Below are 27,818 nucleotides of genomic sequence, written 5' to 3'. Positions count from 1 at the left end.
CATCTCCAGCTGGACGACTCTCAGACAAAACACCAGGATGCAGGGGGACAAGTGAATATCAAACTGAATACAAAATTCCCACTTACTGCGTGGTGTGCGGAAAATTTTGCCATCGACCCCCCCCCAAAAAAAATCTCACTCCAAGGAATTTTGAAAAGTTGCAGCCTTGTCTAAATATTAACCAATTTTTCTGAAATTTTGCTTGTTGCCTTCTTTTAGCCTATGTAAAAAAATGGTAGGGTGGTCGGAATGTTTTGGTAAAAAAAAAAAAAAATTTCCCATACATTTCGGGACCACCCTAGTGCACAGGTTTCCTCCACACCGCGCTGAGGGGAGCTGAGGACTCCCTAAAGTGAATGACTCATGAAATGGAATGACGAATGACAGGTAGTAAATTTGAACAATAAATGGTCCCTTGTCATTCAGATTCTTACAAATGGAATAACGATTGAAATCTTTAGTTTTAGACCTCCCTAGGATAAGATAAGTGGGTGCTTGGTGGGATATCAGCTTTTACAAATGGAATGACAGGGTTTCTATATGTATTGACTTACTTTGAGCTAACGTTGTCAGTGATATCACCTTTTACAAATGGAATGATGAGGTTTCTAGGTGGAATGACATACTTTGAAGCAATGTTATCAGTGATATCAAATTAACAAATGGAATGACATTGTTTCTAGGGTTAGGGTTAGGTTATAGGTGATATCACTGATAACATTGCCTCAAAGTATGTCATTCCACCTAAAAACACTGTCATTCCATTTGTAAAAGGGGATATCACTGATAACATTAGCTTAAAGTATGTCATTCCACCTGGAAACGCTGTCATTCCATTTGTAAAAGGTGATATCACTGATAACATAACCTAAAAGTATGTCATTCCACTTAGAAACAATGTCATTCCATTTCATGAGGTGAAAGCATGTCATTCCACCTACATTTCAATCGTTATTCCATTTATAAGAATCTGAATGACAAGGGACCATTTATTGTTCAAATCACTAGCTGTCATTCCATTTCAAATCAAATCAAATCAAGTTTATTTGTACAGCGCTTTTAACAATAAACATTGTCGCAAAGCAGCTTTACAGAATTTGAATGACTTAAAACATGAGCTAATTTTATCCCTAATCTATCCCCAATGAGCAAGCCTGTGGCGACGGTGGCAAGGAAAAACTCCCTCAGACGACATGAGGAAGAAACCTCGAGAGGAACCAGACTCAAAAGGGAACCCATCCTCATTTGGGCAACAACAGACAGCCTGACTATAATATTAACAGTTTTAACAGGTATAACCCTCAACTGTCCTCATGGGGCCATCCTTCACAGGAGTGGGGCGATAAAACTCCGACCAGACACAGGGCACCAGGATGGATCAAGCAGGTCCGAGGGGCAGAAGAGGCCAGCATCTCAGGCCAGCATCATTTCATGCGTCATTCACTTTAGGGAGTCCCGGGAGCTGCTGCTGTGCTCAAGGGATTTAATAGGACGTGATTTATGATGTTTTTTTTTCCCACAATGCATTGTGGGATTTGTAGTTCATACAAGCTTATGAAGAAAAGTTTTTCATAGGTTCTCGGGGTTAAATAAACTTTGGTCACGGTCTGTGTCGTATTCGGCTGATTGTCCTGAATGAATAAAACTGAAATGTTTGTGGAGGTGACTGAACGGGATATTTCCCATGATCCCTTGCGCTCCGTCACAAAAACAACAACAAGAACGCCGCCATTTTTAGAGATCCAAGGCAACTGCGACAGCTCGAGCGCAGGAATTAGGTCAACACACACACACACACAGAGAGCCGGGAGTAAGGAATTAAAACGCGGTTGTTTAAACGAGTTTAGTTAACGAGAAGCTTCAAATGCGTCACATCTTGCGCATTCAGATGTTTTGTTGCGCGGTTCCAGGCTAATCCGGGCACTTTGACGGGATCTTCACGGCTTCAGCAAGATTTCTCTACCGGTTACACAGCAGTCAGGTAATTCACTGGCTGGAGCAGCAAAACAAAATGGCTAGCGCCTGTTGTACTGAGTGAAGGTGATAACGTCAACGCGCTTGTGTTTATTTAAGTAATGACACATCCGACATGAATTAAAGTGCTAGCTGTTCCAGTCCACTCTGGAGCTTCAGCAGTCGGCTTCACCTGCACAAAACATTCAAACATGGGTTCACTTACTGGGAGATTATAATGACTATGCTGTTTACAGGTTGGCTTGTTTTCCTGAAATAAAGCAAAGCTCAACAAAATGGCATACATTAGAAATGTCTACTATCAATCCACACCAGAGGCAAGCAGTAAGAAATACACTGCCGTTCAAAAGTTTGGGGTCACCCAGACAATTTTGTGTTTTCCATGAAAAGTCACACTTTTATTTACCACCATAAGTTGTAAAATGAATAGAAAATATAGTCAAGACATTTTTTTGGCCATTTTGAGCATTTAATCGACCCCACAAATTAGGGGTGGGTATTGCCAAGGACCTCACGATACGATACGCATCACGATACTTGAGTCACGATACGATACTGCGATATCAAAATTTTGCAATATATTGTGATATTCTACATAGTTCACTGAAAAATGTGAACTGCATTATGCATCTTAAAATCCGAGTTGTGGGGGGTGTCGTGGCTCAGGTGGATAAGGCACCATACCATAAATCCGGGGACCCGGGTTCGATTCCGACCCGAGGTCATTTCCCGATCCCTCCCCGTCTCTCTCCTGCTCATTTCCTGTCTCTACACTGTCCTATCCAATAAAGGTAGAAAAAGCCCAAAAAAAATCTTTAAAAAAAATCCGAGTTGTATGTACATCAGATGATAGTGATAATTCATGGGACAAACTGAGTCAAAACAATGTAATTCAAATTATCCATGCCATTTTATTGTAACTATACAAGCGCTAGTTACAACATATTTGCAGGAACAACACACTGTCTGGAACAGATTAAAAAGTGCAGTGGGCATCTTAGGGCGTATTCACACCTACGTTGTTTGGTCCGGACCAAACAACCAAACGAACCAAATTTCCCTTGGTCTGGACCTTTTGGGTTGGTCTGAATACAAACCACCGAACTCTGGTCCGGACCAAACAAGCGGACCGAGACTGAGCTGCAAGGTCGGACTCGGTCCGGACCAAAGGAACCCTGGTGCGGACCTTTTGGAGGTGTGAAAGCAGACCGGACCTAATCTGACAGTTTTGCTTTTTTTGTACCTCGGGAGCTTCCGTCGTTTGTCGAGCATTATGGGAAACAGAGTCTTGACACTCCACCACAAAGTGCAAACACTGTTTCGGTTGTCAAGGGAACCTTACAACAGTCGTTCAGTCATTCAGACCAGTGGTAGGCTAGACTACAGAGTACAAAAAATGAGTAGGGGGCAAACGTGGGCCGAGGAAGAAACGCGTACCCTTGTGGATATATGGGCAGATGTCCACATATCTGAGCTTTTGGAGAGAACACACAAAAATGCCGACGTGTTTGCTGTATTCAGTGAGAAAATGAAGGAGAAGGGGTTCACGCGCTCCCCAGAACAATGTCGGCTAAAAGTGAAGAAACTCCGTCAGACCTACATTAAAATCAGGGACATTCTTTCAAAAAGTGGCAGTACTAGCGACGCAAAAAAGAAATTCATCTATTACGATGGATAAGGTGAATATCCCGACACATACCTCCTCCGTCTTGCGTGAAGAGCCAGAACTGTCACAACATGATGTGCGCTCATCAGCGCTATCCTCCGTAGCCGCCTTGCCCTTTGTCGTCGTCGTTGATAAATTACTTGTACAACAGCATAGTAATCGCACAATTGTGAAAACAGTAAAAACTGGAAAAAACATATAGCTTTGATGACATTAAAAAGAATAACAGCACGGAAAGCCTCCATGACTACTTTTGAACTTAACGCTTTGTGCGCGTGTCGTCTCTGACCAATAGCTGAACGACCTCAGGGCGCGTGGCTTTGTTGACAGGTTTTGGTCCGCTTACTAAAATGTACAGTGTGAAAGCGAACCGCACCAAAATGAAAAAATAAAAAAAACATTTGGTTCGGACCAAATCAAGTGAACTATCCTGGTCTGAATACACCCTTAGTCTCCCTGAGCACAATAATGAAACAAAGTGCAGTGTGGGTCAGTGTCCACACACTGAAACTGAACTGAAACCTCAGTGAATCATGTTTCTTCTGAACTTTGAGTAAATACTCAAAATAAAATGCAGTGTCTCACACACACTAAAATTGAAAATGCAAAATAAAGTGCAGCTTCTTGCCTTTGGCCTTAAATGACAAAATTAAGTTCACAGTTACAGTAAGTCACACATCACTGAAGTAGATGGGAGGACTTTGGCGCTGTCCAGTGTAGTTTGCTTCGGGTCGGGTTTCGGTGGCTCCGGCTGAGCTAATATGTCGGGGTGGTGTCGTGCTAAGTAAGTTCGCAAGTTTGTTGTGTTACCTGAATATCTAATTGGAGCGAAACAGGTTTTGCAGAGTGCGTACTCTTTGTCCGGCTCACTGTTTTTTCTCCTTTCATTTGGAATCCAAAGTGCCTCCAAACATCTGCCTTAAAGTTCGGTGGCGTCTCTAGGTTTACGTTAACAGCCATGCTTGCTTGTTTTTTTTCCCTCACTGCAACCACCGGGAAAAAAAGAGAAGACGAAGAGTGCCTTGCAGTGAGGTAGCGGCACAGCGACACCTTGCGGAGCGGAGGTGTGGAAGTCGTACTGGATTTACAACCCGTCTGAAACATGATTTATTATTTGAAAAAATATCGATATTCAAATTTTGAGTATCGATATTGAATCGGAAGACAAAGTATCGCGATATATCGCCGTATCAATATTTTTGCACACCCCTACCACAAATGTGATGCTCCAGAAACTCAATCTGCTCAAAGGAAGGTCAGTTTTATAGCTTCTCTAAAGAGCTAAACTGTTTTCAGCTGTGCTAACATGATTGTACAAGGGTTTTCTAATCATCCATTAGCCTTCTGAGGCAATGAGCAAACACATTGTACCATTAGAACACTGGAGTGATAGTTGCTGGAAATGGGCCTCTATACACCTATGTAGATATTGCACCAAAAACCAGACATTTGCAGCTAGAATAGTCATTTACCACATTAGCAATGTATAGAGTGGATTTCTGATTAGTTTAAAGTGATCTTCATTGACAAGAACAGTGCTTTTCTTTCAAAAATAAGGAAATTTCAAAGTGACCCCAAACTTTTGAATGGTAGTGTAAGTAAAAACGTGTGTGTGTGTATATATATATATATATATATATATATATATATATATAAAATGTCAAGTCAAATATGCTATACATGCTCGACATACAGCACAGATGAAATTTCAGTCCTCTCTGATCCACGGTGCAAACAGGCAATACAATAAGGGTTGTTTTACAATCAGGGTACGCAAGCTAAAAATCACATTTAACGCTTATTATCTTCAATATCAAAAGGCTTGACTAAATAAACTTGGTTATTTATTGTAGCCCTGTGATAGCTCTATTTACCATGCAAAAAAAATTTGGTGATGCCGTTATTTTTGGTGAATGTATGGCAATATGTCATATTTAGCAAAATTACTCGTGTCATTTAGAAAAAGTGTTTTTTTTGACCACAGGTAGCTCCAAAACGGATGCACTTAAATCATTCTTTATACCATAAAACAAATATTTGGTTCCATATCATTGGAAACATAGTTAACGTTGAATGCCAGTAAGTTTTCAGACTATTTTGATCAAATTAGTATGTAATTGTGTTAAAAAAAATGTCCTCTCCGAGACAGCTAATTTTTCAATATAAAATAACATATCTAAAATGATTATTTTCTTCCTAAAATGTGGTCAAGATATTGGGACATAAATATTAGAGACAACTAACACAAAGCTTACAGCCTTATATTTAAAAGCACTATGGAAGTAGTGGATTCTGAATTGTCCAAAAAAAAAAAAAAAAGTCCTCTCCGAGAATCACTTCATTTGTTTCTCCCAGCCCTGCTTAAAGCTACACTTAATCTTGTTATAATACAAACTATTACACATGCCTATCTGCTCTTTAACTTGTCCTTCACTTAAAAACTGGTACAAGAACCAGTTTGAATCAATTTGAATTTTGGACCCCTGTGACACAAACTTTATACCCTGATTGTAAAACAACCCATAAATAAAAATAGAATAACTGAAATAAACAATATAAACACTCTAGATAAGAAATAGACATAGACTAAACACTCATATATACATACAAATTGGAGCAAAGGGACATAAAATAAACAGTCATGGGCGCTTGAGGTATAGCAGGTAAACATGAAATAAGCAGTATAAACTAAACTAATAGCTGTTAAGGTGAGGGAGTGCAAATGAGCGAGGTAAAGTGAAATGTGCAGTCCCTGAGTTCAGTGTGCAAATGAATGTTGGGGGGGACTGTGAGGGTGACATGATGTCAGATGCTGAAGGGGGGGCAGGGGGGTGTACGGGCAGAATCTGTGGCAGAGGGGGGAGGGAGTTGAGCCTCCTGACCGCCTGGTGAAAGAAACTGTCCTTGAGCCTGCTGGTTTTGGCCCAGAGACTCCGCAGTCTCCTCCCCGACGGCAGCAGGCTGAAGAGGCTGTGAGATGGGTGACCTGCAATGGGTCACCTGCAATCCTGATGGCTTTGACACCTTTCTTGATTTCATGAAGTAGAGCGGCGGCTACAATTATTGACACCTTAGGCCCTGTCCACACGGCAACGGATTCAGGTGAATCTGATAAAATTGTTTATTGTTTCGGCCTGGTGTCCACACAGCACCGGCGTTTTGGGTGCCCCAAAACGAAATCTTTTGAGAACGGGTTCCAGAGTGGAAAAATCTGGCAACGGCGCCGTTGCGAAATCGTCTGTTTGAGTAGAACGGATTTGTTTACGATGACGTCACAACCACATGACTGTGAGTGCTTGGGTAGAAGTGTAACGAACTCGATGCGAGTTGTCAACAAATCCTATAACTTGGTTCATGAAACGCGCTTACAAAATATTTTCACTGTGAATATTTATTGTGTAATGGTGCAAAGTGAGAGAGAGAGAGAGAGCAAGTGAGAGAATAGCCCTTAGGGCAGTCTTTAGTCCAAACACTGCGAAAGCAGTATAACCAAAACCGCGCACTGCCCATGCGCTTTCCAAAAACAAAAACAATCCCGCCAGCAAAAATAGGGAAAAAAAAGAAGCGATCTCACCTCTTCAGATGTTGGTTTAAGTCCGACAATACATTCCTCAAAAAGGGCGTAGAAGAACAAAGTAATCCATCAGCGTGTAGCATTCAATTTATTCCGGACCATTAAAGAATTCTGGAGGATATCAGAATGTTGGCGTACCGGCTTCCATCTACCCCCGTTCATTCTTCTTTCCGCGTCGCCATTCAAAAAACGAGCACGCGATTTAAAGGGACTATATCCATAGGATAGGGAGTGAGAAGGTGTGTGTGTGTGTGTGTGTGACAGTGACAGGGAAGAACCTAGGCTCATGCTCGCCCTGAATTTCTCTTAAAATGAAGGCAGAAGAACGTTCAGCGCCTGGCCAGGCTTTCTATGTATTAATTTACATAGACGTTTTAATATGAAATATAAATAAGTGTCTTATACAATAGATACTATTTTACGCTACTGATTAATAATCAAAACTTTGTGGCTGATGCTACAGAAGAAGGGGTTTATGTGCATGCGTCCTACTTCTATTGTTCTGGTGTCTCTGATGGGACCGTCTTACAGCGCACGTAGAGGTGTGGCATGTGTATTGCATCGTTTTCAGCAAGCGTTGCGTTGCCATATGTACCTGATATTTTACTGATCCGTTGCCCATGTGGACGCGATATTTAAAAAAAAAAAATCTCGTTGTTGTGTGGATGTAGCCTTAACCATCCTTTGGCCATTGCAAAAGTATAAAAGACTTTCAATATGTAAATTGTGCATGAATAGTTACTCAAACTTCCACTGGGGGGGAAGGTTGATTCCCGATTACTTATGCCCCTTTTCCACCAAAGCAGTTCCAGGGCTGGTTCGGGGCCAGTGCTTAGTTTGGAACCGGGTTTTCTGTTTTCACTGACAAAGAACTGGCTCTGGGGCCAGAAAAACCGGTTCCAGGCTAGCACCAGCTCTTTGCTGGGCCAGAGGAAAGAACCGCTTACGTCGGGGGGGGGCGGAGTTGTTAAGACCAACAACAATAACAAGACCGCGAAAGATCGCCATTTTTAAGCGCCGAGAAGCAGCAGCTGTACAAACGCGAAGTAATTTATTATTGTTGTTGCTGCTGCTGCTTCTTCCGTGTTGTTTTTGCTTTGATATTCGCGCCAAGGTTTATGTAAACGTAGCGCCGTAACTTCCGTATACAGCGATGTAATGACGTATGTAGCGACGTAATGACGTGGCTCCGCTTAGCCCCCCGAGCTATGGAAAAGCAAACTGGTTCTCAGCTGGCTCGCAAGTTGAACGAGTTGTGAACCAGCACCAGCACTGGCCCCGAACCAGCCCTGGAACTGATTTGGTGGAAAAGGGGTATTAGTGTATCAGAGCACGTGAGACTGTTCCACAGTTTCATGTTTATTTGTATAGCACTTTTAACAATAAACATTGTTGCAAAGCAGCTTTCCAGAATTTGAATGACTTAAAACATGAGCTAATTTTATCCCTAATCTATCCCCAATAAGCAAGGAAAAACTCCCTCAGACGACATGAGGAAGAAACCTCGAGAGGAACCAGATTCAAAAGGGAACCCATCCTCATTTGGGCAACAACAGGCAATATGACTATAACATTAACAGTTTTAACTTTTTTTGCTGATGTTATCTCCCCCCCCAAAAAAAAAAAGTCACACCCTCCAATGACCACCTTTAGATTTGATTAGGCCATGTATTTGCCATGGCATTGTCTCAACAACTTTCTACAACGTCACATTTATGTGCACCCAGAGTTGCATTCATCTTTTGCTGAGATCTTGTCTCGATGACGGGAGAGTCGAGCCACTCTGTGAAGCTTTCTCCAGCACATCCCAAAGACTTTCACTGGGGTTAAGGTCAGGACTCTGTGGTGGCCAGTTCATGTGTGAAAATGATCCTTCATGCTCCCTGAACCACTATTTCACAGTTTGAGCCCTACATTTATGCCCGTGCCATCGGTGGGGGGTGGGGTGGGGAATCCATTGATATGATAACCTGGTCATTCAGTACGTTCAGGTCGTCAGCTGACTTCATTTTATTGCCGAGCCTCAAAATGACCAACTGAAACAACCCCAAATCATAACACTGCCTCCAGACGCTTGTACAGTGGCTGCTATGCTTGATGGGATGCATTGCTTCATGTGCTTCCCTTCTTACCCACGCCCATCACGCTAGAATAGAGTAAATCTGGACTCATCAGACCTCATGACCTTTTTCTATTGCTCCAGAGTTCAATCTTTATGCTTCGTAGCAAATTGAAATCTTTTTTTTCAATTATCCACATGAACAAGTGGTTTTCTTATAGACACACAGCTGTTTAATATCAATCCTCTAAGTTCTCATCACATTGTGCATGTGGGAATGCTCTTACTTTCACTGTTGAATATAGTAGAATGCACGTCTGTCAAGATTTTTTTTTTTTAATGATTTGAATTAACCAAGCGTTTAAGTGATCTTTGATCACAGTCAGTCGAGTTTTTTTTTTCTTTTCCTGACCACATTTCTTCTTTCATGAAATTGACGGTTCACCACTATCCTTCTACAACCCTGATTCCAAAAAAGTTGGGACAAAGTACAAATTGTAAATAAAAATGGAATGCAATAATTTACAAATCTCAAAAACTGATATTGTATTCACAATAGAACATAGACAACGTATTAAATGTTGAAAGTGAGACATTTTGAAATTTCATGCCAAATATTGGCTCATTTGAAATTTCATGACAGCAACACATCTCAAAAAAGTTGGGACAGGGGCAATAAGAGGCTGGAAAAGTTCATCTCATCTCATCTCATCTCATTATCTCTAGCCGCTTTATCCTTCTACAGGGTCGCAGGCAAGCTGGAGCCTATCCCAGCTGACTACGGGCGAAAGGCGTGGTACACCCTGGACAAGTCGCCAGGTCATCACAGGGCTGACACATAGACACAGACAACCATTCACACTCACATTCACACCTACGGTCAATTTAGAGTCACCAGTTAACCTAACCTGCATGTCTTTGGACTGTGGGGGAAACCGGAGCACCCGGAGGAAACCCACGCGGACACGGGGAGAACATGCAAACTCCACACAGAAAGGCCCTCGCCGGCCCCGGGGCTCGAACCCAGGACCTTCTTGCTGTGAGGCGACAGCGCTAACCACTACACCACCGTGCCGCCGCTGGAAAAGTTAAAGGTACAAAAAAGGAACAGCTGGAGGACCAAATTGCAACTCATTAGGTCAATTGGCAATAGGTCATTAACATGACTGGGTATAAAAAGAGCATCTTGGAGTGGCAGCAGCTCTCAGAAGTAAAGATGGGAAGAGGATCACCAATCCCCCTAATTCTGCACCGACAAATAGTGGAGCAATATCAGAAAGGAGTTCGACAGTGTAAAATTGCAAAGAGTTTGAACATATCATCTACAGTGCAGAATATCATCAAAAGATTCAGAGAATCTGGAAGAATCTCTGTGCGCAAGGGTCAAGGCCGGAAAACCATACTGGGTGCCCGTGAAATTCGGGCCCTTAGACGGCACTGCATCACATACAGGCATGCTTCTGTATTGGAAATCACAAAATGGGCTCAGGAATATTTCCAGAGAACATTATCTGTGAACACAATTCACTGTGCCATCCGCCGTTGCCAGCTAAAACCCTATAGTTCAAAAAAGAAGCCGTATCTAAACATGATCCAGAAGCGCAGACGTCTTCTCTGGGGCAAGGCTCATTTAAAATGGACTGTAGCAAAGTGGAAAACTGTTCTGTGGTCAGACGAATCAAAATTTGAAGTTCTTTATGGAAATCAGGGACGCCGTGTCATTCGGACTAAAGAGGAGAAGGACGACCCAAGTTGTTATCAGCGCTCAGTTCAGAAGCCTGCATCTCTGATGGTATGGGGTTGCATTAGTGTGTGTGGCATGGGCAGCTTACACATCTGGAAAGACCCCATCAATGCTGAAAGGTATATCCAGGTTCTAGAGCAACATATGCTCCCATCCAGACGACGTCTCTTTCAGGGAAGACCTTGCATTTTCCAACATGACAATGCCAAACCACATACTGCATCAATTACAGCATCATGGCTGCGTAGAAGAAGGGTCCGGGTACTGAACTGGCCAGCCTGCAGTCCAGATCTTTCACCCATAGAAAACATTTGGCGCATCATAAAACGGAAGATACGACAGAAAAGACCTGACAGTTGAGCAACTAGAATCCTACATTAGACAAGAATGGGTTAACATTCCTATCCCTAAACTTGAGCAACTTGTCTCCTCAGTCCCCAGACGTTTACAGACTGTTGTAAAGAGAAAAGGGGATGTCTCACAGTGGGAAACATGGCCTTGTCCCAACTTTTTTTGAGATGTGTTGTTGTCATGAAATTTAAAATCACCTAATTTTTCTCTTTAAATGATACATTTTCTCAGTTTAAACATTTGATATGTCATCTATGTTCTATTCTGAATAAAATATGGAATTTTGAAACTTCCACATCATTGCATTCCGTTTTTATTTACAATTTGTACCTTGTCCCAACTTTTTTGGAATCGGGGTTGTAGGTTTTAATAATGCGTTGTACAGTTCTTAACCCAATTCCAGTAATTTCAGCAAACTCCTTTAGTTGTTTTCTTTAAGGGTCAATAATTTGACCCTTCCAGGACTCTAGATTAACTTTTTAATCCACTTGTCCAATTGAACAAGCAGCAAGATTTTTCACTTGTCCTGACCATAACCTTTTTAGCACTATGTATTTACTAGTTCAGTGAAAGGAAAATGGTTGTCACTCCCATGCACATTGGACTTTCATGCACGCTCTGAACAACAAGCTCCTGCCCTGGATTAAGCGCAATCAGCGCATGCAAAAAAGGACACTACACACATCTACACAGTGCGAAGTATTGCATTGTTTATGACCATTACCGAGCTGGTGTTATTGCATTGTCTTCCTGGTTATTGGCGCTCGTTTCTGATCTTGTCCTGCCCGGTATCGTCTGTTTGTACCTTGCTTGACCTTTTTGCCTTTTATCTTTATTGATTCAGTCTGTCATTTTGGACTATATGCCTATTTATTTCTTTTATAATAAAGACACTCTTCCTGCACATACAGCCGTCTCTCCAATCAACCTGCGCTTAACAGTGGTTAACAAAGTTTATCAAAAAGTAGGTGTAGTTATGATAGTGATGCTTTAATGATTTATAATTGTTCAATAAAACTCAAACTTTAACTGTAACGATAAACAAAAATTAGCGACTGCCCCATTATGGTGCATGTGGTGTTCTAATCCATTACCTGATCTGCAGTTTTAAGTTAGACTCACCCAAATTCAAAGCTTCTGGAGGAAATAAAGTTACATCCTGATTAATCCAGTAAACCGTGAAGTATAAATTAATTTAAAGAAATTAAACCAAAAGAAAACAAGTTGGACATGAGAAGGGTGACAATCACGTTGTGAATGAGAACAAACCGTAAGTGAGTTCGGCACTGTCGTAAAATTCCCGCCAAATGTTTTACGATAATGTGTTGATGTGAACCATACAAAAGAAAAATACAATGAATGTCCAAATGAAATGAAGATTCATCACAGATATTTATTTTATTGAGGCATTCGATCGCCATTTTGATGAATTCCGAGTCTAGTAATCTATAATTAGATATTACGACGTGGTTATTTTTACACACACACTTGCTGTACTCGGCTTCCCCGGAATTTCCTTCACAATAAGACTGCCGGATCACTGAGGTGATTGAACTAGTTTTGTTGGAACTTTTATTGATGTAACTCTTGAATAATTACTATTAAATTATTTGTTGATTTTCAACAATCCCTAAAAGACGTGGTCCCGAAAAGATATAAAAGCATAAAGTGTCATTGCTACATTGTCTGGGTCGGCTATATGTAATAGTCGGAGTAATTTTCTCTGGTCTGGAAACCAAATTAGATTGGCCTATACGTAGAAAATGTGATAAAATATGTGGACTACTTGTACCATTTATGTAAACTGCTTATTACTATTACTTAACTCATTTTTTATCTATTGCAATTTTAAGCAAGTCTTCATGGAGTTTGGCCATGTCATGTAGCCTTAGCAGCGAGTCAGCAAGGATAAATAATCTGCACCTGAACACGACACTGTTAAACTCATCTCAACATGTCTTTTACAATCGTTTACCCCGCCATGGGCAATGCTGAAGTCACTGTTACAAACGGTACAGCACGCAACACCCTCATTATTTTTAGGCAAGGGGCCACTTTCATTTAGTCTGAGGTGAAGTGTTTCAGTGTATCCATGACGCTCCTGGATACACTGAGCTGATGGACTCTCGGTCCAGGAGAGAGGCGTAAAGCCCGCCCACGCAGAACACTGGTCTACTTAAAGGGCATATTCTGGACTAGGGCTGTGTGATATATCGAATATACTCGATATATCGCCGAAAATTCTGTGTGCGATACATAAAATTATTATATCGTAACTATCGAGTATTTTATGGTCATCTTCCGACTTGCGTTCGTGTTGTGTTTGTTTAAAACATTTCCCAGTGGTTTTCTCCCTGTCCCTCAGGCAGTAACGTGAGAGGCTGTCTAAGGGTAAAGAAAACAATAACGTCACGCACTCGCCAACCAATCCCGGGCGACATCTCGGTGCTGAAAGGAACTTCCGGGAAGATTTTCTAGTTTCGGTTGTGTTGCAGATTGGGCGGTTTTAAGTGCGTTTTGGCGGGTTTTGAACATATTTTGGGCTGGAAAACGTCAGCAGTATCTGGCAACACTGCCGGCGGGAAGATTTCCTGGTTCCGGTTTACAGCGCTGACTCAGTTCGTGCAATCGCTGATTTTGCATAGGCTACCATGTAAGCTCTGTCAATTTCAGCGACAAATTAAAAGTGGAAGCGGACGAATTGGTTCCTAAAAGAACTAGTAAAGGGTCAGTCATCTGGCATTTTTTTGGATATCGCGAGGAGGACGTGGAACAGCAAATGCCAGTTTGTAAAGTGTGCAAAAAAAACCTGTCATCACGAAAGGCAGCAGCCGGAATTATACACATCTGAGAGGCAGAGCCAGAAAACATTCAGTTCAAAAGTGTGCAAAGGGAAAAATGATGTTTTGCAGATCTCTCTCTTCTCTCCCTCAATCTCTCTCTCTATTGTGAATGTTCCAGTGGTTCTCAGTAGTCAGATTAATAGCTTGGAGATCTATTTTAAAAAAAAAATAATTTAATGAATGAGCACTTTTCTTATTTAGGCTAAATGTCTTTCTCAGTGTTGAGCTGCACTTTACTGATTTGAGCTCTGAGCAGCTCTGTATTGTATTGTCCCTTTGTTTCAATTTTCAAGATTGTTTTTGCAGTTTGTGCCACATCTTTGTTGAATAAAAATAGTCTTATTTCAATTCAATTGTGATTAATCACCAACGTGACAATTTAAAATGTGTTGTTGAAAACCACCTGTAAAGTTAACCAAGAATGTTATTTAATCTGCAGGGATTGTAGTGAAAACAGTAAAGAGTAAAAGTTAGATTTCATGGGGTCCTTTAGAGGAGATTTAAATATATCGAGATATATATCGTGAAATGGAGAAAATGTATCGGGATATTCATTTTTTTCCCATATCGCACAGCCCTATTCTGGACCAATTTTTTTTTTTTTTTAAATATGAAAGTATGTCCCTTTCCACACTCATCCAGAAGGGTAATTTTGCACAAGGCCATCTGTCTACAGCAGAAAAAAATAAAATAACAAAACGCGTCTGGAAAAATCCCAAGGGAGTCTGGAGCCAGATTCGTGACGTTACCTGCGGAAGCGCCAGCAGGCTGAGTGAGCTTTACACGGTTTCAGTGCACAGCCTGTGTAGACCAAGCGCTCCCATTTCTCTCTCATTGCCCGGTCTTTTGGAAAACGATGAGTACTAATCCCATCAAGATTGGTGTTGCTACACCCTCCTACGATCCATCTGTTAACCATTTTAATAATTACGCGATAACTTTGAAGAAATTTGCAGAAAATCACCAGGTCGTTTTCTCATAAACAAACCAGCGCTGACGTAGGATTCAGAGGGAGGCGTCCCGCAGATGACGTCACGTAAATCAACGTTTGCCAGGAAATTCAAATCCCAAGTTTTTTCAGAGGTGGACCAATTCGCCTCAAATGGCTTGATTTCAACTGAATTTTTCTGGTATTGTGTAAGGTAAAAAAAAAATTGCAGAGAATGCAGAATGTTACAGATATTTGACCAAAGTTTAATATAAAATAGGAGAATTACATTGATCTTGCTCCTGAATTTACCCGTGATATGCACTTTAACAAGATAAAACAATCAAGATGCTCTTTCTCAGTCTGGGAGAGAAGACATAAAGCCCGCCCACGCAGAAAACTGATTGATTGGTCTACTTAGCAAGACCTAGCAATCGGCATGTGCTCGTGCGCTCTCTCTCTCTCTCTCTCTCTCTCTCAGGGAGAGTTGAGAATAATTCAACTTGTCCCATCAGACAAGCACCTGCGGATTTGACTTGTCCGGACCAAATATTTAATTGCCCTGTCCAGTTGGACTAGCGTTAATGTCGAGCTCTGCCTTCTGAAACACAGTAACATCTTTTCCACGACTACAGGGTACGTCTTCTGCCATGGTTGTTAAAGAAATGAGAAGGTACTGACTGCAGCAGTCAGCGTTAAAAGTATTGTTGCCAGCTAAAGCATATTATTCACTGCAGTAGTTATCCAAGGCTCTTAACTATTTGCTTATTTAAATCCAAATGACAACTTTATTTTGACCAGGCAGTGTATTTCCTGAGTACAGGTCGTATTGACTGGTGAACGAGCCCAAAATAAAGCCAGATATGCTTTGGCAAAGTTTACAAGTGTGACTTCAGTGCTAAAATAAATACAAGGGGGTCTCTGGATGTGATTTGCAAACAGGGACAACTTGTATTGATATCCATTTACAATTTTGTCACCAGAAAGGATTTGACAGAAGTGATGGATAAACTATTTGCAAGTGTCCAATGTGATTTGCACAGAGATGATGTCAGGGTGGTGTTTAATGTGGCGTATTTATGAAAGTCTTTTTAATCTATGTTCTCATTTTCAAGAATGAAAAGAAGATTAATCCGACACAAAGAGGCTAGCGGCTCGTCCTGTGAGGAGAGAATGGAGGTTTGCAAGAAAGTTAGGCGTCCCAGCGAGGACTGTGGAGATGTGGTGTCCACCTGGGCGTGGTTACCACAGGAGATCCTACTGCGTGTCTTTCAGTACTTGCCCTTGTTGGATCGAGCCTTTGCCTCTCAGGTGTGCCGTGGTTGGAACGAAGCTTTTCACATGCCTGAGCTTTGGAGATGCTTCGAGTTTGAACTCAACCAACCTGCAAGCTCCTACCTGAAGGCCACACATCCTGATCTCATCAAGCAGATCATCAAGAAGCACTCTAATCATTTACAGTATGTCAGTTTTAAGGTGAGGAGAATGCTTAGATGTGTGTTGTATTGTGGTTGATTTTTTTTTTTCTTTTTTCTACTAGTAGGCATACAGGAATAAGTAAATTACCAAGAAATTTCCAGATGTAATGTCTGGGTATTGTTTAGGCTTTGCACTGTTTAACATTGTACAAAATGTGCATGCAGGTGGACAGCAGTACAGAATCAGCAGAGGCAGCCTGCAACATCCTGTCTCAACTTGTAAACTGCTCGATAAAGACCCTCGGACTCATTTCCACAGCACGCCCAAGCTTTATGGAGTTAACAAAGGTAAGGCCAAAAAAAAAAAAAAGTGTGTTTCCGGTAACATGAAATACTAAAATAAGGTCGGTAGGTAGGAAAAAGTTTTTTTTTTTTCTTAATTTTTTTTTTTTTATTTTGTTCGAAAAAATTAACACAACATCTTACAAAATAGTATTTTGGCACATAATCCTTTATACCACACATCATAATAAAATAAGTGTTTTAAATCTTTAAACGAATAAAAAAAATATCGCGAGAGTTCGAGTTGTGATCTACGGAAGCGTATTGCTGCCACACTCAAAAAAAATTGGCTTAGAATCAAGTAATTACATGAAAAGATGTTAACAAAGTTATCATGTTTTTACAATATATATATCATGTAATAACATCACGTAATTTCATGATACGAAATTATCACGTTTTTTCATGATATTTTCATGTAATAACGTGAAAACACCTTATCAAGAAATAACGTGAAAATAACGTCCTAGGCTACTTCCATTAAAAGCAGACGGCCTAGCCTACTGTAGAACTTGGGTCGAGCAAAAACACCGAGCAAAAACATGGCTGAATCCTGAATGACCCCTATTTGTATAAATAGGGGACTACATAGGCGGCACAACGTAGTGTTTTTCCCCTGCCATGGAAGTGCACTTGTATACTGAAGAGGAAGCCATTTGCATTACAGCCTTGAATGAGGATTCAAAATGGCGGCTTGGCTCAGTTTTCTCTTCCTCCTTCAGTATACAAGTGCGCTTCCATGTTTATGCAGGAGGGCTGATAGAAGTGGCAAAACATTTTACTTTTTATCGTTTCTTTCACAACTTGAATGCGTTGAAACAAAAAATTATGACAAACTAACACCGCTTACACTAAAATATCGAGGGAAATTTGTAATAAAAACTTTACGGTCGGCAATTTCGACACGGAAATTCTCGGTTACCGGAAACACACTTTTTTTTTTTTTTGGCCTAAGCATCTGAAGTAACCTCATAGAAGGTTTTTTGGCATTTTTTTTTCTTTTCTGTCTAAATGTGTAAAGGTTTGTCTTTGAATCTTTCCAGTCCCACTTCATCTCTGCACTGACTGTGGTGTTCGTCAACTCCAAATCTCTGTCATCTCTCAAGATCGACGATACCCCTGTTGATGACCCATCACTCAAGGTCTTGGTGGCCAATAACAGTGACACGCTCAAGCTGCTGAAAATGAGCAGCTGCCCCCATGTCTCTCCTGCTGGTATTCTTATTTTCACTTCAATCTGTTTAAAGATTTTGGATTAGCTGTATGGATGACACTGGTTTCTAACTAGAAAACCAAGTTCTGGCCTACAGTCGTGGGGGGGAAAAGAAAGTACACCGTCCTTCAAATCTGTATTTTGATTTATACACCAGTTAATTCCGGTCCACTAATTTGATTGGTTGAGCAGCGTTCCAGCAGTGCCGCTATTTAGTACAACAGCACTGGGACGCTTCACTGTGTGGATCACTCTGCTTGTCTGTGTTCGGCAGGTAAAACTCCACTTCCTAATTTGAAATGGTTACTACATTTGTGTTAGCGACATGATCAGCAAATCTGGCAAATTATTATTTATTTATTTATTTAAAAGCACTTGATGTACCTGACTTTTGCGCTAGTTGCACGTCGCTCTGGATTAGACCCCGAAGCCGCCGCCAGGCGCCGCTAAAACCGCCATTTAGAATTTGAGCCGCCGCCAGCCAATAATTTTGTAAGCCAATTTGAGCCGCTATCTAATAAAATTTGGCTGAGCCACTAAGAATTGTGTACATCAAATAATGGGTTTATCCACATCATGAGCTACAAGAAAAGTGACACAAACATGATCAACTGTACACACTAGTAGTAACACAATAGAGACGTATAGGCATACACTGTAGAGATTTAGAACTGATATCACAGCACAGAGAGCCACCACAAGCTTGCCGTTGTGACTACCTGTCTGGCTTCCCGCCCCTCACACCGTTACCACGATACACTGGGGAACCCGGGAACCCACCCAGAGCATCAATCGACTCCGATATCGACGAGATGGCTGCATTCTTTGCTGCTGCTGAGGGAAAGTGTAAAGGTATTTTTTTTTTTTTGTTTGTTTGTTTGTTTCACATACTTCGAGATTGATAAAAAAAAAAAGTACTCCACCACTCTACTTTCATCATAGTAAGATAGCTGCCAGTCCTTCACTGGTCATTGCTAGTGAGAGTAGATAGCTAGATGCCTTCCTCGAACAATCCAGATTAGCTTATTATTAGCATTGAACTACAATCTTGCTAGATTTATATTTACAATGAAGTAAGAGACCAGGGGACCTGTGGTAATTTGCTATTTATTCCCCCCATTTGTTTGATCCGTTCGCCCGGATATATGCCACACAGTGACGTCCAGTATCAGCCATTTGTAGCCATAAACATTTTGGTGGCTGCAGCAGCCATTAAGGTTTTGGCTGAGTCAGCTAGCCAGCCAATAATTTCATCAGCCAGCCATTATCCTGAAAACAAACGGCTTTGGGATCTACTCTGGATAAGCGCGTCTGCTGAACGCCATGTGATGTAATGCAATGTATTTCATTATTAACGCCTGGCTGCTAATTATTGATGATTGTGGAAGCTGCGCCTCATTCGTGATTAGGTTGCATGAGAGGTTTCTGCAGTATTTCCCAGGTATTGCGTAGCCATAGGAAGTCTTTGGGGTTTCCTTTGGAGCAGAACAGAAAGCAGACAACACCGTCTTCCTTGAATAAGGTTTTAGAATCAGATTTGATATGATTTTAAAGTTGCGTTCACATTACAAACCTCGTTCAGTTCGTATTTGCGAGACAACTCATGGTATTAAAACTGACTAAATGGATGCGTGAGTAGCTAAAGTATGCAATGCATTTTGCTGTGTAGGACAGTAGTTTTCCAGGTATACATGATAAGGGCGAGAAGGTGAAATAGCCAGATGGCTAGCTTTTGCTGTTTTTGCAGCTATTGTAGCTCTCCTCCATTGTTTTACTGCGCTGCTAGTGCTGCCTGGTGAAGACGACGCTCAGCACCTGCGTATAGGCAAAAAGCCACAGGAGTTCCCATCGGACTCTTCTCATTCACGACACGCGGTCACAAATCTGATATCCGATTTGGGACCACATATGATTCAAATCAGATTTAAAAAGATCGGCTTTGTGTCAACACAGCCCTGAAGGAAAAAAAAATCAGATCTTTGTCAGTCTGTGTCTATGTGTCAGCCCTGTGATGACCTGGCGACTTGTCCAGGGTGTACCCCGCCTTTCGCCCGTAGTCAGCTGGGATGGGCTCCAGCTTGCCTGCGACCCTGTAGAAGGATGAAGCGGCTAGAGATGATGAGAATGAGATCTTTGTCAAATTAAGGTAGAAAATCAGATTTGAGTCACCTGAGGGCTTGACGTAACAATAGTCTGACAGGACAAGTTGAATATTTGTTAAATTGCCATGTTTATAGTAATTTTCCAAAAGTTACTCAATAACGTTTTAAGAAAACCAGTTCAGTGATCTGGCAGAGTTATTGTTTACGAAATTACAGGGAAGCCGAGTACAGGGGGGTAAAAATAACCACATCATAATATCTAATTATAGATTATTAAACTTTGAATTCATCGAAATCAGCGAAATGGTGATCAGATACCGCGCTAAAATAAATATTTGTGGCGAATCTTCATTTCATCTGGACATTCATTGCAAATTTATTTTTTTTGGTACGGTACACACTAATGATCACAAATATCATAAAATATTTCATGGGAATTTTACAACAGTGCCAAACTCGCTTTTTATGGTTGGTTTTCACTCACATGATTCCGTCACCCTTATCATATCCAACTTGTTTTCTTTCAGTTTCATTTCGTCGAAAGAAACTGAAAGAGACGACAATCGCGATTCTTAAAATTGCATGTGCACCATAGTGGGGGATTGGAAAGTTTGTTTATTGTTAGTTAAATTTTGAGTTTTATTGAAATTATAAATCATTAAAGCATAATGATGATTATAACTATACCTGCTTTTTGATAAACTTTGTTAATCACTTTCCTTTCAGTGAACTAGTAAATACATAGTAATAAAAAAGGCTATGGTCAGGAAAAGTGAAAAATCTTGCTGCTTGTCTGACTGGACAAGATTAAAAAGTTATTGTTGAGGCCTGCACTTCAGCCTGGGAATGTGAACGTAGCCTAAAGGCCTCTGCATGCTTCTGCGACAAGGCTTTCACAGATAGCTTTTCGCAGACAGTTGTAATTTATCATTGAGCAGGGAGTAATAGGCGTGCGCGATGTTATTCACCACAACAACGCAAGGGGGCGCGAAATCGCTAGGAGTAGTTGGTGGGTGTGGTTAGTGGAGTGTTTATCCTCCGGTTACTTATTATGCTTATAATGACTAGAACTGGAGTCGTATAGATGTACGTACTTCCTCACTTCCTTGATCAACCGCTCTTCGTGCTGCTCTGTCTTCACTCGTGTTTTTAAAAATGGCGGTCGTGAAAACAAACCAAACCAGGAAAGTAAGGAAGCGGAAGTGCGTGTACAGCGGATGTAGAGTGGACCAATCAGAGCCCTCTTGTCTGCGGCGCTGTCTGCGGTGGTCACAATTTTTGGGAGGTGCGCGTAGGGTGCGCGCAGAGCGTCTGCGAAGGGGGGAAGGCTTCGCAGACGCTATCTGCGAGGCCATCTGCGAGGACTGGGTTGTCAGTATAAATTGGCCTTAAGTGCGTGTAGGCCATGCAGTGGATTGTGTAATAGGAAAACACCACTGAATGAACACCCTTTTTTTTTTTTGTGGAAAATAGTGATTTAGTTCCATCAAGGGGATGCAAAATTGTTGCCGTATGATTGGATACAAAGTTAGTCACATCTTGTAACTCACCACCTATGTTTCAAATCGGATAGTCAGCATATCATCATTTGGAGGTTTTTTTTTTTTATATACCCTTTTCATTTTCCAAAAACATGGTCTAGAAAACGTCATGGGAAATTGCTAGAGCCGAAGACCAAAAGGAAAAAATAAATCACGGTTTCAATCAAAAATGACTTGTGGATAATCAAAGTGATAATCAGCATTATCTACTGTAAGAACTTGCCTATAATGTTGTTTTCTTGAAGTAGATGAGGTCATAGATGTTGCGGTAGGTGGGTTGTCTTTCAGGGGAGTTGGAATGAAACTTTCAGTTTTGGGTGTAACCAGACTTTAACATGCTGTAACTTTACATCTGCTTGAGATATGTGCAAAAACAGAACCTTTCTTTTCAAGCCTGGAGTTTTAAGAACCATCTGTTAAGTAGAAAATCTCAGTTTGACCATGTAGGGTTTTTCACAGGCTGACACACAATGGGCTCAGTTTGTTGAAAAAATTACAACATGATCCTTTAAAGCTCAAAGGCAACGGTTTTAATTTTATGCACATTTGAAACTTTATATGTTTAAAAAAAAAACCTCTGTAATTTTCTTCTGGTCCCAAGAAGTATTGTTAATAAGTAATAATTAAAATAAGTTAGCGCGGATCGCGGCGAATTTCTGTTTGGCTATTTTCGTGACCACTCGGCGCGTGACGTCATTTAAGCCAAACAAACCACTTGAGTTGAGTCCACTTCCGTTTACTTGCATTGCTGTTCGGCTTGAGTGCAGATGTGTGTTCGGGAATTTCCAAAGAAAAACCATGCCTTATTGTTGTGCAGTGAACTGTAACAACGGGACCGGTTCAGGAAGAAGTTTTTACCTTTTTCCGAGAGAGGAGAAGAGGCAGAGCGAGTGGGTTGGCTTTTTCCCAAAAAGGAGAAGAGGTGGAGCGAGTGGGTTGGCTTTTTCCGAAAGAGGAGACTAGGTGGAGAGAGTGGATTGTGTGCGTAAAGCCAGAGGGTTGTTTTTTTTCCGGAAGAGGAGACGAGGCAGAGAGAGTGGATTGTGCGCGTGAAGCCAGAGGGTTGGCTTTTTCCAGAAGAGGCGGAGAGAGTGGATTGTGCGTGTGGATTGTGCGTGTGAAACAAAATCAGGCAGTCAAAGAAGAAACGGACCAACAACGCTCAAGCAAAAAGGAGAAGATTGGAGGTAAACATTTTTACTTCTGCTTGCAATTGACAAGTGAAGAATCCTGAGGGATCCTGTACAATCATTGTGGAAATGAGACAAAGGATATTTCCTCGTTCAGACTAGGCTATAAATAGTATAATGCCGCGGATGGCAGGCTAATGTGGCCTAACAGCGCACTGTCCAATAATCGTTACCTATATCCACTGGGGAGGGCGGTTTAATTCTTCAAAAGGGCTCTTATTTAGTATTATGACGAAAGTAAGAATTTATCATAACTACCAGGATAAATTGTTTGGGCGCGAGTCTTGTTGAGGTCCGGGGTCACCGCGATCAGAGTCGGCCGAGTCACTGTCCGATCCCGAGGCTGCACGGTCAAACCAGTGAGCCACATTCACTGATTGCTTCGCAACGGCCATAGGTTCATACATATATGGTTTCACCACTCGATATTTAATTTGGAGAGTTCCTACTTCAAAATCGTTATCGCTTTCAGACATTTTACACAACCTCTCACGACCAAAGTCCATACACATGTGCTCGGTTCCCAAGTAAACACAGAGCTGCTCCCAGTCTGTTTGCCTTGAATGACGTCATAACGACGGTCCCCTGGCGGTGAAAGTGCGCATAAGTGAGATGTAAACAAACCTTCGGAAATTGGGCAAAACAGTATATATTAACTGTTTTATTCAATTTTAGGGTGCAAATTAGACATTAGGAAGATTGAACTTGCTTTTTGAGTCGTTCTTCTAGACAATAAAGTTGATATTCTACGTTTCACCTCCGATCGTTGCCTATGACCTTTAACTCTGTTTCCTGGCAGGAATCCTGTGCGTTGCAGATCAGTGCCACGGCTTGAGGGAGCTGGCATTGAACTACCACTTGCTAAGTGACGAGCTCCTCCTTGCGCTGTCCTCGGAGAAGCACGTGCATCTGGAGCATCTACGCATCGATGTTGTGAGTGAGAACCCAGGTCAGCAGTTTCACACCATCAAAAAAAGCAGCTGGGATGCCATGGTGCGCCACTCGCCCAAGTTCAACCTCGTCATGTACTTCTTCCTCTATGAGGATGAGTTTGAGCCTTTTTTCCGGGATGAGATTCCCGTTACGCACCTCTACTTCGGCCGTTCGGTCAGTAAGGAGGTGCTGGGGCGCGTGGGCATGAACTGCCCTCGGCTCGTGGAGCTGGTGGTGTGCGCTAACGGCTTGCGTCCTTTGGACGAGGAGCTGATTCGCATCGCCGAGCGCTGTACACAGCTGTCGGCCATCGGCCTGGGCGAGTGCGAAGTGTCCTGCAGCGCCTTTGTGGAGTTTGTGAGGATGTGTGGGAGACGCCTCACACAGCTCTCCATCATGGAGGAGGTGCTCATCCCTGACCACAAGTACAGCCTGGATGAGATCCACTGGGAGGTTTCAAAACATCTTGGCCGTGTTTGGTTCCCAGATATGATGCCTACCTGGTAAGGCATTGGCAGGCTTATTCAAGCATCAGACTATTGGATTCATTACCAGCACGTCAAGCTTATTACTTTACCTTATAACGTAGCTCTAAACCCTTTAGTGTATTATAGATATATCCTTGATGTTTGAGATATTGTAGTATTACACATGGCGGGATACATCAGTGGTGTTTTGGTATTACTAACAAAATTTATCAAGTTTTTTAAGGAGGCAAAGATTTTCACTGGTGTAAACACATTAGAATAGTATGGCATTATTATTATTATTATTTTGTTTGTTGTATATCTAAATACTATATATGCTGACAATCATGAAAATAAGCTTTTATCTTATTGAAACTACAGCTGTATTACAATTGTACAGTGCTGTGTGCTTCGTGTGTATGTATTCCACTTGTTTTTTTTTTTTTGTTGTTGTTGAAGGCGAGATGCAGGATTTTGACTGTACATCTTTGTAATATAATTATTGCACATTTTCCCCACTCTAATTTGTATTAATGATGGAAACTGGGTCTGTATAGAATTATTGAAATGTAGTTTGAGTTGTTCTGTTGCCTACAAAAGTACAAAACTCAAATTAAAAAAAAAAAGTACCAACAATAGGTACTACTTTCTAGTAGGAGTGGGCAATATGACAAATCATAAGCCCTTTAAGGCATTTCTATGACGCATGCTGTGTATTTATTTTTTATTTTCCTTCCTGAAGAAACTTCCAGCAAAAGTGTTGCGTAAAAAAAAAAAGTTATCTATAAACTTTAATGTCAAAATAAAAAAACCCTATATTTTTATAATGGCATTTTATTTATTAAAAATACTGAATGAGGAAAAATGAAGTCTATTTTAAAAAATCAAATCTTTTTGCAATTTAAGATATGAAAGTAACAAAACAGCTTAAGTATGCAATGAGATCATGATATTTGGAGCTCAGAAAAGCACACTGTGACATCACAGTATTTCATTGTCATATCACCCAGCCATACTTTCTAGTAGGTGACTGAGCGACCGTTACTTCAGAACCTGTATCTTATGTTAACATCTGCGTTTTCAGAAGGGACGCATCAGAAACCTGTTGCTTTCTATTTGCCAAGTGACAGGAAATGGGCTGACGAATTTTGTCTTTGTATACAGACTCTGAGAAATGTGACAGTTAGCTGAAACAAGGTTGGAATTTTTTACAATATCGTTAAATTAATATTTTTGATCTGCAGTTACAGTACTCGTTAAAAGTTTCGCACCAACTCATAAGTTTTTCCTGTATTTTGACTTTTTTTTTTTTTTTACATTGTAAAACAGCACTGAAGACAAACTATGGAATTATGTAGTAAACATGTTTTTTTAAAAAAATGTTTTAATATTTTAGATTCTTCAAAGTAGCCAACATTTACCTTGATGATGCTTTGCACGCTATTGGCGTTATCTTAACCAGCTTCATGAGGGAGTCACCTGGAATGCTTTTCAATTAATAGGTGCCTCGTCAAAAGTTAATTAGTGCAATTTCTTGCCTTTTTAATGTGTTTTGAGATCATAGTAAATAATAAAAATACAGTAAACAGCCCTATTCCACAACTGTAGTAATCCAGATTGTCAAGAACCGCTCAACTAAGTAAAGAGAAACGGCATCCATCATTACTTTAAGATATGACGTGTCTTAATTCATAAAAGAAAAACCATTGAATAGAAGGTGTCAGCTTTTGACCGGTACTGTAGATTGTGATTTTTTTTTTTTTTTCAACCAGGTTGTACAAGCTGGCATGTGATGTTTATTCATCCTATATGCAAAGCTCAATTCACATAATTTGTCATAACCTGGAAATTAATTTGATATTTGGATGGAAAAATAGTTATGTATATTTCAAAGATGTACTGAAGGCAGTGTCAGAGGCTGCTTTCTTAGCATAATCATGTCAGTGATGTTTGATAACCTTTTTTTTTTTTTTTTTTTAAAAGAGATTTCTCTCATCAGCATCAGGATGTTTGACTGATATGAACTAAATTTCTGTGAATGGTTAAAAGGCACTTTAGATGTTAACTAAATTATCTACAGAAACTTAATTGCAAGCACAGAAGGTAGTAAGATGCAGGGAAGCAAGTATTATATTTTTTGCACTTTGTAAATAACTTGGATCTGGGGAGTGCATAGTAATCTCTTTAACAAACTGGCACAAACAGGGTGTGTTAGAGTCCTTTAGAAATGGTGGCTGTGAATTTTGCAAAACGGTTCATCCAGACATTATAGTCCGACGTACTAAACCTTTCTCAGGCTCTTCTGCCTGGTTACACAGTTTGTATGATGTAAAGCACAACATTATTCAGACCCTGGTGTATTTAATCATTGTTTTTAAAAAAACCTGTTTGATTTATAAAAGGTATACTTATTTATTATTGCATTTACTGATCTTTTTATTGGTTTTGGGTTCAATAGGTGTGTGTGTGTCATAACCAGTGTCCGGTATCTGATGATGGTTATTTATCCAAAACAGTTAAAGCTAGACAGCCTTTCGATTTCATAAGATCGGTGAAATTTGATCATTGTGATATGTTTATTTCTGTAATATCTCCAAAAAAAACCCAGGCCATTATGTGGCTGGGAAGTTATTTAATTTGAGAGGATTCCCTTGCAAATAATGTGCATGAAATCGCTCGCTTTGCACAGTCAAGCAGACAGAGGAAGTCCATGTGTGCATGTGCAGGTTTACTTGCTTCTTCTTTTGGGTTTTACGGCAGCTGGCGTTCACAGTGTTGCATTACGGACATCGACAGGTTTACCTTTGACCGTGCATTGACAGCTACATTGTTCTGTCACTAAATGAACAGCTGATCACACGGAGGTGCTCGCTGACCGCCGATATTTATTAGTTTGGTCATGTGTTTCCGTTCTTTCGCAACTTTTTTTTTTCTTCTCGCTTTGTCACCATAGTCCGTTTTTCATGCTTCATTCGCACACTCTCGTCCTCCATTTTTTTCCCTCCTGTTTCAAATTTGTATCCCACACTGTCTTTTGCGAACGAAGAAAACCCACCACGTGATGTATGACATAGTATCTTGAATTGGGTCATGGTTAAGCAGGAACAAAATGGCAGAGAATTTAGGGCCACGTGGCTCTAAATTCATCAATTGTTCTATTTTTAAAAAATAAATTAATAATAAAATTGCAAGTCTGTGATTCAAATTCAGTAGGTTTTGGTCCACTAAGCAAAAATAATTGGGTGTCAGAGAAAATTTTTTACGACCTAAACGTAATCTGAAAGGCAGTCTACCTTTAAGTTAAAAAAAAAAAAAAGCTTTGGTGTCTTTGGGAAAACTTTGTACTTGTGTAATTTGTGAGTCTGTGCTTGGTCAATTCCAACATCCTAACATGCTTCACATCTTGCATTGTTCAAATAAACTTAAAAGTTTCTGTTGTGCACACTCTGATTCTTAAATGTTATATATTATTA

The 27,818-nt window shown here is 40.7% G+C and overlaps 1 protein-coding gene across 1 annotated transcript; it reads left to right on the top strand.

The window, feature by feature from the left end:
• The first annotated feature begins 1,712 nt into the window (after positions 1 to 1,712).
• fbxl3a (F-box and leucine-rich repeat protein 3a) lies at positions 1,713 to 27,778 on the top strand. The gene is made up of 5 exons (XM_060929876.1): positions 1,713 to 1,981; positions 16,255 to 16,615; positions 16,783 to 16,905; positions 17,943 to 18,114; positions 23,745 to 27,778. Exons 2-5 carry the CDS (start codon positions 16,256 to 16,258, stop codon positions 24,383 to 24,385), a joined length of 1,296 nt encoding a protein of 431 aa, XP_060785859.1. The 5' UTR covers positions 1,713 to 1,981; position 16,255; the 3' UTR covers positions 24,386 to 27,778.
• The last annotated feature ends 40 nt before the right edge of the window (positions 27,779 to 27,818 follow it).

The sequence above is a fragment of the Neoarius graeffei genome, chromosome 9 (genome assembly GCF_027579695.1).
Source record: "Neoarius graeffei isolate fNeoGra1 chromosome 9, fNeoGra1.pri, whole genome shotgun sequence".
Taxonomy (NCBI): domain Eukaryota; kingdom Metazoa; phylum Chordata; class Actinopteri; order Siluriformes; family Ariidae; genus Neoarius; species Neoarius graeffei.
The sequence above is the reverse complement of the archived record's forward strand: the minus strand, read 5'-3'. Positions and strand labels throughout refer to the sequence as shown.

Coding starts and splice junctions, on each gene's coding strand:
- fbxl3a (XM_060929876.1), top strand. CDS start 16,256: ATGAAAAGAAGATTAATCCGACACAAAGAGGCTAGCGGCTCGTCCTGT. Junction 16,616..16,782: donor TACAGTATGTCAGTTTTAAG/GTGAGGAGAATG, acceptor ATGTGCATGCAG/GTGGACAGCAGTACAGAATC. Junction 18,115..23,744: donor CCCCCATGTCTCTCCTGCTG/GTATTCTTATTT, acceptor GTTTCCTGGCAG/GAATCCTGTGCGTTGCAGAT.